This window comes from Alligator sinensis, unplaced genomic scaffold (assembly GCF_000455745.1).
Source record: "Alligator sinensis unplaced genomic scaffold, ASM45574v1 scaffold690_2, whole genome shotgun sequence".
NCBI classification, from domain to species: Eukaryota; Metazoa; Chordata; order Crocodylia; family Alligatoridae; genus Alligator; species Alligator sinensis.
In genome coordinates this window covers 167,114-186,754 of record NW_005843265.1, presented here as the reverse complement: position 1 = coordinate 186,754, position 19,641 = coordinate 167,114, and the positions used below count along the sequence as shown (strand labels likewise).

The 19,641-nt window shown below is 48.6% G+C and overlaps 1 protein-coding gene across 3 annotated transcripts in view; it reads left to right on the top strand.

Annotated features, from left to right (window-relative positions):
- PIGU (phosphatidylinositol glycan anchor biosynthesis class U) overlaps positions 1-6,937 on the top strand; it is a 48,080-nt gene extending 41,143 nt beyond the window's left edge. For 2 of the 3 annotated variants that reach the window (XM_025194623.1, XM_025194624.1), the window contains one exon: positions 4,588-6,937. In XM_025194623.1, the coding sequence (XP_025050408.1) occupies positions 4,588-4,838 (251 nt within the window). In that variant the 3' untranslated portion in view covers positions 4,839-6,937. The remainder of the gene's footprint in view (positions 1-4,587) is intronic. The other variant, XM_006038149.3, reaches the window with a different exon arrangement.
- Positions 6,938-19,641: the final 12,704 nt, after the last annotated feature.

Here is a 19,641-nt window from a genome sequence, read left to right as displayed (position 1 = left end):
CAGGTGTTTTGTAACCTGGTCATAAAAAGAGACTAGATTAGTCAGGCATGATCTACGTGCTACAAACCCATGCTGGTTTCCCCTCAGCATAATTTTTCCTGCCGGGCTCTCGCAAATGTGAGCCTTGATAATTTTTTCAAAGACTTTGCCAAGGATGGAGGTGAGACTGACTGGCCTATAGCTGCCTGGGTCCTCCTTCCTCCCCTTCTTGAAAATGGGGACCACATTGGCCCTTTTCCAGTCCTCCGGGATCCAGCCCATGCGCCATGAGTGTTCAAATATTCCCGCCAGTGGCTGTGCAATGACGTCAGCCAGTGCCTTCAGTACCCTCGGATGGAGCTCATCCGGGCCTGCTGACTTAAACGCATCCAGTTCCTCCAAGTGCCTCTGCACCATCTCAGGGTCTACGCTTGGTAGTCTGGTGCCCTGCTGCTGCCTTTCTACAATCCCTAGTCTGAGCTGTAAGCTCATATCTTCCTTTACCTCATGTGCCCATGCCTTTAGATGCTTTGTTGGAAGGCACTCACCCATTCCACTGGGGGTTGTGAGGTTTAGTAGCTTTCAGAGTGCCTTGGTTACAGACAAAGCCAAAGGTCTGTTATCAGAGACCAATCTTGGCTTACTTTTAATGGTACTATTGGCATAGCTCAGTCTCTCTTTGGTTCAGTCCCTCCTCAGAACAAGAGCGGGTCAGCTGCAGCTGGGGCATCACTGCCTACTCCTCCTGCCCTAAAGCAGTTGTGGGGAGCATCTCCATTAAGAAGGCAGGGAAAGTGGCAGTGGATTTTTGGGTGACTGTGTTTTGTTTGAATTGCCAGAGGCCTAGGGCTTTTCCTGATCTAGCAGCCAAGGCAGTGGTGTGAGCACTACCAACACACTGAAACAGTACCCAGTTGCAACAACAGTTCCATATATTAATATGACTTCTTACTGTGCCCAGGTTTGGATTTTCAAGGCATGGAAATCAAGTAATTCAGGCTTTGAAAAATGAGCACCATTGAAAGGGCCTTGATTTGCTACTGGGGGGTTGAGATTCACTGGGACTGATCAGTCTGCAAGTATGGAAAGGGGGTGCTTTTCACCTAATGGCTTTGGTTAATGGACTGGTGTGGTCATGTAATCACTTAGTCACTCTGCCCTGTCATTTAATATCAACCAAAAGCAGCAGGTGGGGAGGTGAACTTCAGCATTGTGCATCATGTTACACTTGCTAGAAAGCTGAGAGGTGTACATGATATCAAGGGACTCTCCGCTACATTGCACTGAGATGCTGTCTCTTTGCATTTATGATATCACCGTCTCACTCTTTTGAACACAGCAGAGCTTTATATTTACTGGAGTGTTTGGGTTCTTACAAAAAGAAGATTTAAATATTTCCTCTTGGTGCCAAAACATTCCTTGCCACCAGTGGATGGATTTGGGAGTGATTTACAGACGTCCCTGTTGGTTTAGGGCAGTGTAGGTTTCAATACAATGCTTTCCATTTCTCTCATGCCTTCAGCATTCCCTCTAAGCTGTGCGGCCATGCAGGCACGCCTAGCTGCATGGCATGAGCACACCTGCATGGCTGCGTACACCGTGCAACTTTGGGGAATGACGCTGCATGGCTTCCATATGAGAATTTTGAAGCACTTCAGATGCGGAGTCACCTTGCAGTCTCATCACTACAGTAACTAATCTGATGTGGAGGAACTGAAGCACATTGAGCTGAAGTGACTTGTCCTGCAATTGCCACTAACTGGTTGTATGGCCTTCACTTTGCTTCTCTTCTCTATTTCTAAAAGGGGAGGAAGACTTAACTCCCTCCTGGCACCGTTGTCAGCTTTATTAGTTTGCACAATGCCCAGAAGAAGATCAGGCTTATGAGTACAGAAATGTTGAGCATCAAAATAACCAGGTTAGCATGTGAGGAAAACTGAGAGTCATTCCTAGCGACGCCAGGGTGTGTTAACTAATTGTCATGTCTCTCTCCCTTGGACAAGTGTGCTGCCTTGTCTGCCAAGTCACTAGAGGGGTAATGAGACTAGAAACACCTTGTGAATGACTGTTCTTTCTTTTCCCTTCCTGCAGGTATTAGCAAGGTGACAGGATAGGGAAATCATCTAAACGTAAACCCTTGCAGCTGCCCCATTTGGACTTTACCCAGTTGCAAATGACCATTTCTCAGAGCATAATCAAATGCAGGTGGGGAAGAACCTTTTTCCTCTGAGGCCATTTTCAGGGCTGAGCATTACTTAAGCTGTTACAATGCTGTAGCATCCTGCTTTGGCTGATATATTAGAGATGGGATACCAGATCAGATGAAGTGTAAATTGCTCTGATGCAGCAGGTTTCGGTGCAGTGTTTGCAGTGGCAATGAGTGTGAATTATGTACACGTTCATGCTGAAAAAAATAACATTCTAGAAAGCCTCCTGAATGGAGGATGTGTATGCACTGTATGTAAGGTGGAGACTTGTATCTCAGTACATCCATGGCTATCAATCTAAAGTGAAGTTTAGCAGAAGGTTCACATTGCTGCAACCAGCTACCAGATTGCCTTCCTGTAATGCAGTGCAGAAACAGGGGGATTGCCTGTTGTCAGCCTTTGTGCAAGGTGATACCATTTTCTAATGCAACTTGAGCCTGTTGTAACAACAGATGTCTTGTAGAACTGCTGTTGCCATCTTGCAGGGCTCTCCTAGTCTCTTTCACTTGAGACTTAGCTCCTGCTCTGTTTCTCTGCCACAGTGGAGAGAGGCATGTCCAGGCAAGGTGTGCAGAAGCTTCCACCTGAAGGAACCAGTCTTGACCGGGAATGACAATCATCTGCACTGCTCTCCATTGTTCTAGGCAGAGATGAGCTCCAAAGTGGCAGGTTTCGTTAGTAATAAAGAACATGGTGGCGATGAGCTAAGTTGGGGAAAGGACACAGAAATGATAGGAGTGAGAAACTGAATTATTCTCCAGATGGAAAGTGATTGGAGCCAGCCATGGAGATCTTGACCACTGCTAGAGTTGAGCATAGGCTCGGGAGCCAGGAACTTGTCTGTACAATGAAGGCTGTGTTATGGAGACAGAATCCTGTCTGTGAAGCACCCCTCTGACACAGCTTTTCACTGTGGTCTCAAGCAGGGTATGTTAGCCAGCTATGCCCTAGTTTTCCCTTTTATAAAATCCTTCCTTTGAGGCATGGGGGGAGCTTTAAGTCCCTTGCCACTTCCTTCCATTCTAGTGAGGTGCTAGTAAGCGTCTCAGATCAAAGGGGTTGCCTGCTTATCAGCACTATGCCCACACTGGTTATGGTTGCTACTTTCTCTGTTTCCTGGGTGCATCCAGCCTTCTTTGTCCTTTCTCTTCTTCCTTCTCTTCCAGTCTTGTCTCAGCCCTCTGCAGCCTCCTTCCCACTCCACCAGCCCCTCGCATTCCACCCATTCATCCTAGAATCATAGAAAAATGGGCCTGAAGAGGCTGCCTACTCCAACCCACTGCTTAAGGCAGGATCATCTAAATTGAAACCATTCCAGGTGTGTGTGTCTACCCTGCACATAAAAACTTCCAGTGACAGAGATTCAACAGTCTCTTGAGGTAATCTGCAGGCTGTCTAGCTCACAGTCCACTCCCTTCTGGACTCGCAGTCCCCACCCATGACTGCATTCCCTCACTCTATTCAGCAACAACATGGTATGGCTGGTGAGGTGTCAATTCCCTGAATAAGAGTGAATTCCCTGAATAAGGTGATTAATGGTTATCAAGTGCTCTGCAGTTGTCACTCACTAAGGTTTGTTATTAGGACATTAGTGCAACCCGTGTATGGGACTGAAAGGTCCCCAGCTCTAGTCAGTGGGTAGATATGACCCTTGTTACCATGTGGAGAAGATAGCTGTCCTGAGACATGCTCATCTGAAGGGCTCAAATGGAAAGTGGGTCATAACAAGCAATGTTACCAAGGATGGGTGGGCTTTGTTGGCACTTACAAAATGTGGGTCCCGCAAAAGCAGCTTCACATGTTGATAGCTATAAAAATCTAGTCCTTCAGAACTACTGGGCTTCAGCCCTATCCACCAGAGTGCTGCTTGATGTGGCTTTTGTGCTCTTACACACAGTGGTGCCTTTCCTGGATGTGTGTACAGATGGGAGGGGGGGCTTGCCGCAATATGAATCGTATTTATTTGCAGGAGGAGCATGATCTCTTAGTTAATGCAGAGACTCCTGTGTTCCATCTCCTGCTCAGCCACTGGCCTTATGGCAGTGTCCCATAGGCTTTCTTCACTTCCCCTTGCCTGTCAGTGCATTGCCTGGTAGTTGTGAGAGTTCCACAGTCCTCTACCCTTTTCCCCTTTTGTTAAACAACAAGTCTTGCAGTCTTTGTCTTGTTCCAGTGCTTGCGTCTCTTGCCCTCTCTAAACAGAAACAGTCATTCTGAAACAGTTTGTCCAAATTTAAAATAGGAATTTAAAGAAGGAATTTCATTGGGATTATCAGCTTTTGCATTATAAAAGGTTAGGTTGGAGTACTGCCCTACAGCAGGGGGGAGATCTGGGAAAGACATCTTGGGCTGGCAGGCTGTACAGCTAATGGATTGTTTGTACTGCATGTCACTTCTGCAGATCCTGCTCATCTCGGATTATTTCTACGCTTTCCTCCGGCGAGAATACTACCTCACTCATGGACTCTACCTGACAAGGAAAGACGGGACAGAGGCCATGCTGGTTCTGAAATAATCACTGTGTTTGGCACTCCTTGGAAAATGGACTCCATTAAGAAGCACGCAAAGCTTGGGGTGACTGGGGTGGGGTGGGGAGGGTTCCTTCAAAGAGGTCTGATTGTCAGGATGTTACCTGTTGAAAGAAAGGGCTGAAACTCACAGCTCATTCATTGTGACAGTGACTTCTGTGCAAAGACTGTAAGAGCTGGCTGAAAACCTGCTGCTAGGGCCATAAGGCCTCTACTGAAGCATCTCCCTTCTTCCTTCAGCTGTGATTTCTACTACTGCACCAGCCATCATGTCTGGACAAGCTAGCAGGAACTGGAGAAAGTGCTTGGGCTGAAATCAGGGCTGCGTCTTGGGCCCAGAGAGACCTGAGGCCATAATCTATTTGATTTATCTTCATCGTGTTGGAGGAAAACCATTGGAGATGTTTACTTCTTTCTAGAAACAAACAACACTGGAAAACTCTTAGGCTACTCTTCTGCTCCTCCATGGCTGTGCTACACACCCACTCCTGCTTGGCACACAGCATGCTCTGGGGATGTAATGATCAAGCCACCACTGTGGTTGATATGGACATTCATTTTCCTACTCTATGCACCATTTCTGGATCTGGATAATGCAGGGGCTCTTGCAGAGTGGAGAGCACACAGGAAGTGTATAAGTGATCCTGGGTAAAAACCCAGCAGCTTCCCAGTGGCAGAGGGAGAGTGACAGCTCAAGCCAATGGGGGTCATGTACACAAAGTCACTACGTCAGAACACAGTCCACCAGCAAGAGCTGGCAGCAGGGCCGGCCCATCCTATCTTGTGAAACCTACGGCTGCAGGGGGCCCTGCAGCCAAGAGGTCCCCCGAGTCCAGCCATTCGCCACCCACCCTCCATGTTGTTTTCCCCTCGCTGCTGCCAGCCCCTGCTTCACATCTGCCTGCTCGCCATGCCCCCCACGCTGCCACTGCTGGCAGATTCACATCTGGCCACTCACTACCCCACCCCCTAGCTGCCCATGCCACTGCTGCCAGCTTCTTCTCTCGCTTCCTCCCCCCCCACACACACACACACACCCCATGTCAGGGGGCCCCAAAACTATTTCTTGCAGGGGGCCCATAAAATTGTGGGCTGGCCCTGGCTGGCAGTGAATTGAAACCACACCTAGCAGCAGGAGGGAGGGCAGGGGGAGTTGTAGTTTCCATTTACTCTAAAGGAAAATTGGAGACTTTTCTTTGGGAAGCTGGACAGCAGCATTGTGGGGTGCATCAGAAGAAGGGACACGGTGGAAATACCATCCACTAGGAGGTGCAGAGTGTGGCTGCATATGGAGTGCAGACCATGAACTCAGCATCTGAGTCTTCTGAGAAGCTCTTTCCCACTCTCCTCTCATCCTCTCCATGTGTTTGGTGTTTCAAGGTTGCATTTGTGCTCAACCCCAGGGCTTTTGGTAGAAGGGCCAGAAAGCAGGAGAGTTTTCCCCTTGAAAAATACAAACTGAAGCTGGAAGGAGCCTCTGGCTTTTTCTGGAGAGCTCAGGCTCCAAATGGTCCACAGCAGTTAAGCAATGAGAGACATTTACACCAAGTGTTATCCCCTCTGCTAGAGCAGCATTACAATGTGGCTGTGCTCACAAGTGACTATGCAAAAATGGCATCTCTTTGCTCCCCAGCCCTGCTCCCTTCAGTCAGATCTGCTCGCTGTAAGGACCAAGATAAGATTTCGCTGCTGCTACTTGCATGGCAAACCTGATGCCACTGTGAGCAGCTGAGGCAGGTTTTTTCCTGGGGCTGGCACATTGGCAATAAGAATGGTTAGCTGACTCCCAGGGTGAGAACCCTGCTTCCCAGGGGGAATCTGGAAGGTTGGTAATTAGAAGAAACCTTTTTATAAACTTCAACTGAGCACATTTAGTGCCCAGTGCCTAAGTCCATAGCATTCCTCTCCCCACCCCAGGCCATTTTTCCAGAGTCAGTGCAGGACACGGTGTCTTCTCTCTTCTACTGTATGTACCATTGAGCAGCTGTTCAAATGGCTTTGCTTTCCTTTTATTTTTTTTTATTTTTTAAACAAAAGTTTCAAACACTTGCCTTACTGCACTGGGGGGCGGGTTTGGCACAACACTCCTGCCTGGGGTCCTCGTGATCAGACCTGCATCCCAAGCTGGGAATGTGAAGGGCACTTGGAGCCTTGTCTCCCCTCAGCTGCCATGTGTGTATGGCACGTCCAAATTAATAATAAACTTTGCGAGTTTTAAATGTCTTTTGTGTATTCTGTTTGGCAGCCATGTTGGAGCACAGTGAGGGTGTTTGTTGCCCTCTGTCCCAGGATATGACTTTGGGCTAGTGTTGGTTAAAGGAAAACCCTCCTTTGCCTTTTGTATTTTGATTTCTCTTTCCTCCTTATACTCTGCTTTCTATCTGCCCTTTCACAGCATCTGACAAAGTGAGCTTCAGCTCATGAAATCTTGTGCACTGGGATGAGTCCAGGTAGGGTGCAGTGGCACCCTGCTTTGAATCCTGCTTCACCCAAAGTTTAAAACTAACTACCTGGCAGTGGCAGCAACATTTCTATTCAGGCAGCAGCGAGGCAGTCCATTGACTTCATGGCTCATTATACTCTATTCCTTTTGCATTCTTCAGCCCACAGGTGTTGAGACATTCTCTGTTTTTCATGTTTTTGCTGTTCCCCTTATTAAGCTATCCTTTCTTCTGCAATTCTGTTATCTCTTAGCTGCTCTTGGAAATGTAGCTCCTATTTCACACCCTTGCAGACTGTAACTCTAGCTAAAAACATTAATCTTTGCGTGGAAATAACTTTCAGTGAAGCATTGGATTATGCACTGTCAAGATACTCAAGAAGAAGGCTTGATTTTTTTTTTTATGAACCTGAAAAAGAGATGTCCATTTAATTTTAATGACTACAGGACTAATGAAACCACACACATTGATTTTTTTTTTCTTTTGCTTGGGTGTTGTGTTTTTCTAAACATAATATATGATACAGCAAATTTATATTTGCTTTTGCTCCAATCTTAAACTCATAAAGCCCTAGGTCACTAACTTATTAGCAGGGATCTGGGTTTTCTGTTTGCCACAGAAAAATGTGGCTTTTTCTCCTTTAAAGGTTCAGAGTTCCAGCCTGCAAGGAGCTGCTTGGGGCTGGGGGGGAATGGGAGGGGGGCAGCTGCAGGCAGGGGACGCTACGTACACTCACACATGCACATAGGCAGCAATGCAGCCAGTATGTGGTGGAGAACAGCTCCCGTAAATCCCTGCAGAAAAGTGGGGCAGGGGGGAAGCATAAGCAATGCATTGGAGAGGTAGGGGAGCATAGACGATGTTTCAGAGGGATGGGGGGTGGGGGGCACGTGCTCCCCTGAGATTTCTGTGCCCATAGAGGGCATGGGCAGAAGCCACCTTCATGGCGCAGCAGGTAGGGCCTGGTATGAGAGGACAGAGCAGGGTGATGAAATTCATTGCACAGCCAGTGTGGGGGGCCTGGCGACGGTGGTAGCAGAGAGTCTCACTGCCTTGCTCGGCCCTCCCACACTGGGTCCGCCTGCTGGGCCATGGAGGTGGCTTCTGCCCATGCTAGTCCAGACAGGCTGCAGCCAAATGCCCCACTGTGGGTATGCAAATCTGGGGGGCATGTGTCCCCCCATGCCCCTCTGACATATTGTCTATGATCAAGCACCCCGCTTGCTCCACACACCGCAGGCTGTGGCCTGGGGGTGGGGGGCAGTAGGTCAGGAGTGAGGGACACCTGGGGTGGTGGAGGTCTATGGGTTGGGACTAAGGGGCACCTACAAGAATGGGGGGCTGCAGTTTGGGAGTGAGGGGCACTGACAGGGCTGGGGGCTGTGGCTTGGGAGTGAGGGGTGCTGGTATATCAGGGTTGCTCAATGCCACAAAGCAGCAGGGGAGATAGCCACAGCTGCACCTGCATCCTGGTGAGTGAAAGGGGCAGCAAGAGCTCTAATTTTCTGTGATAAGCCAAAATATCTAGGTATTTACAATTTATTTTATTATAAGGATTGAGGCACTGGTAGACTTCCAAATTGCTTTAAAATTGCAAGTATATCAATAAAATATTGTCTTCAACTAATACCTGAATTATATATAGTCGCATTTCACATTAAGTGCGACAAATGCATATTTTGGGGGTTTTAATCAGAGAATTTGGGATTTTTAAACACAGAAAACCAGGATCCCTGTTTATTAGTAAGCCTTCTTGTTTATTTTTAACTTGATGAGAGTATGCATTGTGGTATATGTGGTGTTTCGCTGCACCATCTGCACCCCGCTTTCCAAAATCCTAGATCTGAGTGTAGGTGTATGTGTACGCATGTTTGTCTGTATATTTACTTTGGTTAGTCTACAAGGTGCAAATCTGCCCTGCCTTCTTCTGGAGGAAAACTCCCAGAATTGGGCTTATTCCCTGGTTCTAGTTCTTGTTCCAAGATTTGAAGAGCATTTAAAATCTAGTGAGTGGAAATCAGGCTGGGGAGCCCAGTACCTGCTGTTTTGGGCTGGGGGAGAGGCAGGGCAGGACTAATGCACTTGTACCCTGCCTTGCCAGGAGCAGGACAAGTGGGTGACTTTAGGTTGGGTTCACTGGTGACACAATCACTTGCCAGGCAGCAGCATCATCGTGCAAGCTGAGACCAGCTGCCCCCTAGAACTGTGAATCTTGGCGTTCCTCGCTGCTGCCCTTCCCTGCAAGGGCATGTTCTTTAGCTCTGCAAAAATGGCAGCCTCCAAAGGCCCAGCAGAGCTATTGGCTGTGCTGGAGCTATTGACCTGAGGAGAGCTCTGTCCTAGAGGGCACTCTGTGGGCAGATGGCTTCATTGCTTTCCAGTGTTGTGCGTCTAATTTGACAAGGTCCACTGGAGTTCTCCCTTTATGCAGTCAGGGGCTTGCAGAGCTGTTTCTTGGACTTTATTACATGGCTCAAGTTTATTGGATGTGTGGTGAGTCCTTCCCACACCGGAACAAAGTACCACTGGTGGCATCTACCCATGATAGAGAGTAAGAATAAATCCACCTAGGTCACGTGCCCTTGATCTTTGCCTGCTTCCTGGGCACTACAGTATTCATTGCCTGCCAGCATGAAAGTCTCTGACTTGGGCATTGCAGAGGCACCATGAGGTTTGTTTGCTCCACAGCAGATTGCCTGGCACAAGGTGTATGCGAGAGACCTTTATTCTTCCCACCTGCAATGAACTGTGGCATCCCAAATCCTGCGGTCCAGCACAGAAGTTTGGGTGGATTATGTCGCCTGTGGCATTGGCTGCCCCTTTCTCATACCTGGGTTCTTGCTTGTGTTGGGCATCCTTGAAGTTTGCAGACATAGACACCCATGGTAACCCAGCACCTTTAATCTCTTCCCTTGCGTTACATAAAATGCATATGTGCTCTCCATGATCTCAGGCCCTTCTGAGATAGTGAGGGATGAGCTGGGGGTATGCAAGCTTGTATCTATCTTGGAAACTGAGTAAGAAACACCCACTTTCCACACGCCAAAATGGCTAAAATCTTTATGTATCTGGATAGCTCTCATCCTGTACTGGGGACATGTTTCATACACTTGGCTTAATTACTTTAAATCTACACCCTCAACTCCCATTACTGCCCTTGGAACAGAACACAGCTGTAGGAAGCTTGTCTGAAAGATGAGGTAGGCAGAATACACCTCAGCACGGGCCTGGCATGGGTTGTTCCACCCAATGTGCTGTCTGTGCCTCAGTGCATCATCTGTCAATCACGCCAACCAAAGACTGTGACGGGGCTCGGGATCACGGTCAGTGCTTGTGTGGTTGAAAGTTCTCCTTCTGAGCAAGCCCTGGGGCTGGGATCCTTTGTCCTTCATCAGCTCTTCCTCTCAAATGCTGAGTGAATCAGTGCAAGTCGTTTTCCTGCTTTCTGCTTTGGTTCCCTTCCTGTTCTGTGCTTGTTTTGTGTGTTTCGCCTAGTGGGATAGGGATTTGTTGTGTGTTCATTGAGTCCCAAGCGCAATGGAGCTTTGATCTTGCCTGGGCTGCAATGGAGGATGATGCTAGTACATGCTGGTCTTTTCCAGGGGAAGTATTACACTCCAGGTAAGTACCAAGGGGCCCTTTGGGCATCAATGGCGGGGCACCAAAGGCACCATTCGGAGGGCTCAAGTGCTTCTATACTAATGCTCGGATCATGGGGAACAAGCAGGAAGAACTTGCACTTCTGCTTGCAGATAATAACTTCGATTTAGTGGGGCTAACAGAAACCTGGTGGGACCCTACCCATGACTGGGCAGTACACACTGAGGGCTACAGGTACAGAAGGGACAGAGTAGGGAAGAAAGGGGGTGGGGTTGCTTTCTGTGTAAAGGAGCATTATACATCTACCCTAACCAAAATGGGATTGGAGGAGGATAAAGTTGAGGCACTGTGAGCTAGGATACATGGAGGTCGAGGGGAAAGGGACTTGGTGGGGGGGGTCTGCTACAGACCACCACACCAAGAGGAAAAGCTAGACTTGGAATTCTTGAGGCAGCTCTCAGAGGCCATACAGTCTAGGGACGAGGTTGTCATGGGGGTCCTAAACTACCCTGACATCTGCTGGGAAAGCAGTCAGCCAAATCCAACCGTTCACATAGGTTCTTAACCTGCGTGTAGGACCTTCACCTAACGCAGGAGGTATACGGTCCCACTAGGGGGAATGCCTTACTGGACTTGGTGTTGGCTACGGCAGAGGACCTGGTACAGGAGCTGCAGATTCATGGTCACCTTGGGGACAGTGACCACCAATCAATCAAATTCACCGTACGGCATAGGGTGGGTAAGCTAACTAGTAGGGTGGAAGTGCTTGACTTTAGGAAGTTTAACTTCAGTGTGCTTAGGAGTCTAGTCAATGACACACTGCAGGATAGGAGTATTGGCAAGATGGGAGTCCAGGAAGGGTGGTCGCTCCTAAAGGAAGTGATCCTTTGGGCACAGAGGGAGACTATCCTAATACAAGGGAAAAGGGGGAAAGGAGCCAAAAAACTTCCTTGGCTAAACAGGGAAATCCAGGGGAGCCCAAGGGTGAAAAAGAAGGCATATAGGTGGTGGAACCAAGGGGAAGCTACCAAGGAGGAGTATACCTACTTGGCCCACACTTGCAGGGAGGCAGTTAGAAAGGCCAAAGCAACTACAGAGATGAACCTGGCAACACAAATTAAAGACAACAGAAAGTCTTTTTTTAGGTATGTAGGGAGTAAAAGGAAGGCACAGGGCAGCATAGGACCCCTACTGAACAAGAAGGAGCAATTAGTGACAGAGGGGGAACAGGGCTGAGCTATTCAATGAGCTTTTTGCCTCAGTGTTTCTGAACAGGGCTCAAGATAAGTCTCCTAATGGGTTCTTAGTTGGGCATCAGGGGGACACCAGCCCACCAACTGTTGATGCTGACTTGGAGCAGAGTCACTCGGATGGACTGGATGTGTTTAAGTCAGCAGGCCCAGATGAGCTTCATCTGAGAGTACTGAAGGAGTTGGCCGGTGTCATAGCAGAACCCCTGGCACGGCTGTTTGAGCGCTCGTGGCGCTTGGGTCAGGTCCCAGAAGACTGGAAAAGGGCCAGTGTGGTCCCTATTTTCAAGCAGGGGAGGAAGGAGGATCCGAGTAATTATAGGCCAGTCAGTCTCACCTCCATCCTTGGAAAGGTCTTTAAAAAGATTATGAAGGATCATATTTTTGGAGTCCAGTGGGAAAAATAATGCAGCAGGGAAACCAGCATGGATTTGTAGCAGGCAGATCATGCCTGACTAATCTGGTTTCATTTTATGACAGGGTCACAAAATGCTTAGATGCAGGAGTAGAGGTGGATGTTGTTTTCTTGGACTTTTGCAAGGCCTTCAATATGGTATCTCATCCTATTCTCATACATAAATTAAGAGGCTGTGACACAGATGTTTACGCAGTCCGGTGGGTGGCAAATTGGCTTAGCATTCACACCCAGAGAGTGGTAGTAGATGGGTTGGTATCAACCTGGAAGGATGTAGGTAGTGGGGTCCCGCAGGGTTTAGTCCTGGGACCTGTACTCTCTAATATCTTCATCAGTGACTTGGATGTGAGCGTGAAGTGTACTCTGTCCAAGTCTGCAGATGATGCTAAATTGTGGGGTGAAGTGTACACTCCAGAGGGTAGGGAATGATTGCAGGCAGACCTGGACAGGTTAGAAAAGTGGGCAGCACACAATAGGATGCAGTACAACAAGGACAAGTACAGAGTGCTGCACCTAGGGTGCAAAAATATCCAGCACATCTACTGGCTGTGAAGTGAACCTCTCAGCAGCACAGAAGCAGAAAGGGATCTTGGAGTCATAGTGGACTCCAAGATGTACATGAGTCGTCAGTGAGACAAAATCATCAGCAAAGCTAGCTGCATGTTATCATGCATCAGCAGATACAGGACAAATAGAATGAAGGAGGTGATACTTTCCCTCTATGTGGCATTGGTCAGATCACAGTTGGGAGTACTGCATCCAATTTTGGGTGCCATACTTCAAGAAGGATGTTGATAAACTCGAGAGGATCCAGAGGAGAGCCACTCATATGGTTAGGGGCTTAGAGGACAAGCCCTATGAGGAGAGACTGAAGGATATGGACATCTTCAGCCTCAACAAGAGAAGGCTGAGAGGTGATCTTGTGTCCGCCTACAAATTCATTAGGGGGACGCAGTAAGGGATCGGAGATGCTCTGGTCACCAGGGCACCTCTTGGGGTAACAAGGGACCAATGGTCACAAACTGACAGAGAGCAGATTTAGGCTAGATATCAGGAAAAACTTCTTCGTGGTATGGATGGCCAAAATTTGGAATGGGCTTCCAAGGGAGGTAGTGCTGTCCCCTACCTTGGGGATCTTTCAGAGAAAGCTGGATAGGCATCTGGCTGGGGTCATCTGACCCCAGCTCTCTTTCCTGCCTAGGCAGGGGGTTGGACTCGATAATATGTTGAGGTCTCTTCTGACCCTAGCATCTATGAATCTATTAATCTGTTACCAAAGTGATAAATTGGGTGATGATGAGGAACTAGAGCATGGCATGAAATCTCATAGGTGCAAAGCCAGCATTGTACAGACAGCATCTTTAGGATGCTGTGCTTGGATTAGGGAATTTTACCATTAAGCCTAATGCACTAAAGAAAATGAGGTAAGGTATGTGACTGAGGAAGCAAAGAGCCTCTCCCCACCAAGCTGGCCTTATCCATCAGGCCTATATGCAATGGCTGGCAAATGTCAACTCCCAGCTGTTTGGTGGCCTATGTCAAATGAGCTGGTTCCATTCAGCTTCGTACTTGCTCTCCCAGTAGACACTACCTAATGCGTATCAACTGCCTGGGTGGCTGTGTCAAAGGATTTGAGGGACAGAATGGCCATAGAGACTCCACTTTTTCCATGCACAAGCTTTCATCCCTTGGCTGTGTTAGAGGACCCAATAGGTGTTAGCCGTGTCCTTGATTCGTGCCATGCTGCCTTGCACTGTCTGCTAGACTTGAGTTCTGTTCCTCCTTGGGTGCGTCTACGTGTTCACTTGACTTGCTTTGATTTAGTACTTGTTTAGCTATTGCTGTGCAGTCCTGGTGGCACACAGGTTGTTTCTGACCCTGCTGCACAATAGTAATGAGCTCATTGCTACTGCACAGTAGCGTCAGCATCACAGTTCACGCCTGCCGATGCTACGTCACCATGGTGATGAGCTACATTGCCATAGCTTGTCATTATGTAGGGTCCCATGTACATGCACCGCTTGTGAAAGAATTAAGATTGAGATTTTTTAAAGCTGCCTAAGAGATTTGGACACCTGATCATCATTAAATGGCTAGGGCTTGGGCATCCAAATCCCCTAAAAGGCTGTACAGCTGTTACCATAATGATGCTTATATGTGCTTAAAAATAAGGTTTTGTTCAGTAGCCTTGAGCCCTCTGACTCCCTGAGGTTTGAGCTGCAGGAGGAGCAGCAATGTTCTTTGCACAATGGGAGAAAGGCCTGGAGCAAGGCTGAATGGGAAAGCAGCACTTCAGAAACCTGCATACGTCATGGGGCTGTGAGCTGCCTGCTGGATTTCATCACCTGGAACAGACAATGCTCTCCGAGCAAAGCCCTTAATGGCTGGAGTCTGGAAAGAGGGGGAGCCAACACCATTCATAAGCATGGATGGTGACTCAGAGAGGGCTGAGCCTCCCGCAGTGCAGTGGAGTAGCAGAGGTGTGTTCCTTGTTCCTTTCTGAGCATCCTGTTCAGAACAGCAATGCTGGAAAAAGGCTCCACGAAGCCTGTTAGACTGGCACTGGAGAGGAGTGGATGAATGGACTGAATACAGAGCTGCTGGTCTGTGTGCTGCAGACTTCCCTCTGGGCAGGGCTCCCCCATCCCAGAACACAGAAGGAATGACATTGTTGTTCCCTTTTGCTCCACGGCCTGACACCACAGGACATATTCGAGGAGCTGAGTGTTTCCAGCATTGGAGGGCAGGTTTGGAATCGTGGTTGCAATCTGGTCTTCACAGCTGATGCTTTTCCAGAACACAAGCGGCTTAGCACCCCTGCCCTCCCTTCTGTCAAAGAGCCCTTGTTTTGGTGGCTGCTCATTTGCCACATGTTTCTCCTCATTTCAAGCTATGAACTTACATTCTAGGTTTATACCTCATGCCACTGGATTTGAGCACCTTCCACAGGGCACTGTACCCCCAGCATGGTCCCTGCTGGACTCTGGGTGGTCTCCGGCATTTTTTGTGAGGGTCAGAATCTGCTTGAAAGTGATGCTGGGTGAGGGGTTGGGAATAACAAGCGGTGTGAGCTGTGATGTGTTTGAATAGCTCCTGCCCAGAGGAGGGCTCTGCAGTGTTTCCTCTCACCCGATCTCCCCTGCAGTTCTGTTCCACATCCAGAGACGACTCCTGGACAGAAAATGTTCTGGCCCCAGTTCTCACCTGCTGGGTTGTGTGATCTTCAGAGTCCCAGCAGTAGAACAGCTGTCCCAACTGTTCATAGTCAGAATTTGGGCTTTGACAGAGCTGAGACTCAGTTTATTGATTGTTCTTGCTACAGGGATGCGACAGTGAGTGGGAGGGATTATGGCTACTATTCCCAGGTTTCAGGCTGGGGAGCCTTGTTCTGAGCAGAGTGCAGCTACAGCATGACTTTTCCCTTTGGAACATGACTGAGTATTTTCCTTTGTCCCTGGGAGCTTTTGGATTGACTCCCAACCTTCCTCTGGTGCCGTATCAAACACCAGTGCAAGCAGTGCTTGGGGTTGCAGAGGGAGAATGCCAGAGACTTTGAAAACTGCCCTTTGTCTTTGAACTAGGCCTTTCCTCAAAAAGCCCTTGTTAGAAATGCACAGGAACAATAAGCAGGAAAGGGCAGCACCAGTTGTCTCTCAGTGCCTCTGGACAGCAAAAAGCTGCCAGCCAGCTGCATCACACAAGGTAGGGCTGTTGTCACAGGAGCTGTTTCTTCCCTTTGAGGCATCAAGCAGAGCTGAGCTGCTGTGACAGGGAACTGCCATGCTGAACCCACCCCAGGCAAAACAGCCAGCTACTGCATATTCATTCAACATGAGGCTGAGCACCCATTCAAAGGGCCAAGCTGAGTTGAAAATAATGCCTCTGCCCCGGGTTACAAATAGCTGGCCAGAAGACACTGCAACTCTTTCTCCTTCTGGAACAATTGTCCTGATTCTCCATTGCCTGGTACAATGACATGGTTTACACCTCTGCAAAGTACCCTGCTTCCAAACCAGGCTTTCCCACGCCCTCCCACCAGCAACAGCAGCCTAGAACCACTGGGCACAGATGTGAATTATAGCCCAAGCTACCTAGTGTGATCCTCCAGTTTCACTTTGAACTGAGTCATTTTCATATTTCCAGGGGCAATGTGCGCTTAGCTCCCATTGCTGACATGCTTAAGGCCCCTAACAGACCTTCTTTTTAGGGTGTGATGGGAATTAATCACCAATCTCAACAATCATGCCTCCTACCATGCCATGTGCATGGCAGGACGCACAGTTTTGGGATCATGGATTGCATCCCAACCACACTTTATATGCCAATGCAGGGGGACCCTGGAATTGTGAGCCTGGGCTCTCTCTTCACCAGCAGGTTGAAACCCTGGTGCCACTAATCCACTGACTGGCAGTTGGCTGGAGACTGAACCAGGATCTGGAACTGGCGCTGGTCCAGTCCCTGGCACCAGCCAACAATTAGCTGATCGTCAAGACCCAGCAGGACTGCACATATGGTTTTACAGGTCCCTGCACATGGGAACCCTGGGGACTGGGCTACCACAGCCTGATCCTAAGGTCCCTGTGCTCTGGGACTTCTAAAACCATGTGTCCTTCCCAGCTGGGCAGCACACAGGCTTTTTACAGTCCCTGGCATGAAGGACCCTGTGATCAGGTTCCCGCAGTCTGATTCCCAGGATTCCCAGCTGAGCAACACGTTAGGTTTTTACATGTCCTCTGGTTCTGCCAGGGACTGTGTCCTAGACCCTGGGGTTATCTCATGCTGGATCCTGACACTCAGCTGAGTGTCAGGATTTGTCATGATCCAGCTCCAACTAGACAGACACGTGTTCAATTTAAGCATGATACAGGCAAGCCACAAAGTTGTTGCATGTACCATGTGTAAACTTTGTGGCTCATTTTCTGTCTTTCCATGGTTTAAATTGACTTGCATGTATGGCCAGGTTCCTATTTAAGGCACAATTAACCTGAAATGTTTGGTAGTTTCCAGCTCTCTGGGAAAATATTTAAGCCAAAATAATTCTTCCTGGTCACAAGTATGTGTGTTTTTTAAGGCAAGGGTCTTTGGGTAGATGTGATATCTTTTATTAGACCAACTAAAGTTAGAAAAAAGTTCTTTGCAAGCTTTTGGGCACAAACACCCTTCCCTAGGCATAGGGAGACTCTGTTGCTCTTCTGAGATCTCCAAGGTAGAAAGGAACATAAGGTAAGCAGATGTCTGTGAAGACGCAAATGAGTGGACATTACAAATGAGTGTTTTTTAAGGTTCCTGAAAACATTTTAGCTCCCATTGCAGGCAGAGGGCCGCTTACTGAGTTTTGGCAAGCCATCGAGGGCCGCATGACAGGCAGCCAGGAGCAGATACATATTAATTTTCTAAATGTTTTAGGGGGCCCCGCAGGCCACATTTTGCATTTGGGTCATATGTCCTTCAATTTGAGGACTTAAATATGCCAGCCTTGTTCCTTTTCAAGATTGCTTGAAACTTTTCCTGCAGACAGGCCAATGGGAAATGCCCACATTTGCTCGCCAGGTGTCTGCACCTGAGTTATATGTGGTGTTATATACCAGCCTTGGCCAGGTGAAGATCTCGCTGGATTTACAGTAACATAGGCTGCTCCTTGCTCAGGGGGTGAGGTAATGGTGTTATCATGCGCTCTTCAGTTGACAGGCACTGGCTTTATCCAAAGGTCAGAGAAGAAATTGCCTTGTTCAGAGACCTGTTTGAGGGGGCAAAAATGAGTCTGTAACTGGCACATCATCCAGGACTGTCAGTGCTTCACAAGGCAGAGCAATAGTTATCTCAGTTGTGGACAGCTCCTGGCTCCCGGCACTGCTCACAGGGTATGTATCTTTGTCCCAAAGCAGGGGGGGTCTGAGCTGGATCAGGGTAGTAGCTTAGGCACAAGGCCCCTGTCAGTAGCTGCAGGAGTAGAGAGAGGCAGCAAAAGATGTTTTATTCAGATGATTTTCCCCTCTTTCATCTATGTGCCAACAGGTATTGTAACAGTATCTGACTACCTGGCTGCAAACAGTCACCACACAGTTGCTTTCATCCAGTTAGTATCAACTTTGTATCATGGCTCTTTCTCCCTTTCTCCTAACACATACATACATATGTAGTGCTATTAGGTTGCAGTAAACTAATTAACTCCACTGTAGGACAGTACTGCCCAACACAAGTACTGTCCTACGGCAGAGTTTAGTGCACCACAACACATGTGTAGATGTGATCAGGGATGGCTGGGGCACAAGGGTGCTACAGTGCAGGGCTGCCTGGTAGCTAGCCCCTCACGGTAATACCCTCATGCCCCAGCCATCCCCTCTGCAGCACGTTGAGCCAGGGCAGAGCAGCAGCTCCAGGCTGACAGGCTGACCCCCTGAACTCTCTGCCAGCTGGGGCTGTGGTCCCAGGCACATGTGTAAATGCTGTGCCTGGGAGCAATCAACCCCGGCGCAAAATGCATCGGGGTTTATTCCGCTGCACTAATTGCATGTGTGGATGTGCCCTGTGTTACTTACCTAGTCAGGCCTGAGCTCCTTCCACTAGCACTGTGACTTGACTTCCCCTGCTCCCCACAGTCCTTCATCTGGGCAAAGAAGCTACACTGAGCCCACACAACATGTGACAGCCTGGCCCCGTTCGTCAGCTTCTCTGGGCTCAGTGCAGTGCAGACTTGCCTTGGGTGGGGGATCTCTTGATTCTGCCCCTGCTCAGTCTTTGTCTCTCTAAACTGTAAAGCTCAAGCTGGAGGGTGTTTCAGCAGTAGTTACAACATGGTGGGGTGCTAACAGCCTATAACCATTTACCTGATCTTGCCCCAAGAAGTGAAGCAGGAGGCAGCAGGCTCTCTCGCATCAAAGCCTATGGAAGAGATCCTGGCAGCTCAAAAATTAAGATGGGCTATGGCTTTCCATGTAGCCTGTACCATCAGTGTCTGTGCTGGATGTGAGGCAGGAAAGCCCCCCTCCCCCCCGCCTGCTTGCCTGCGAGCAGATGAAAATTGGCCCAGTTGGGCAGAAAAGCCGAAGTTTCAACCTCAGCCATGTGAAAAGATACAAAACATCATTAGAAAATGTTTAAAGCTATGGTTACTGACATGGCTCTATAGAGTACCATCGGTCCTGTGTAGAGTAGCTACGTGGGTATAGTTGCTATATGTTGATGCAATCTAAAGCATGCAGCCTAGAGCAAAGGCATTAA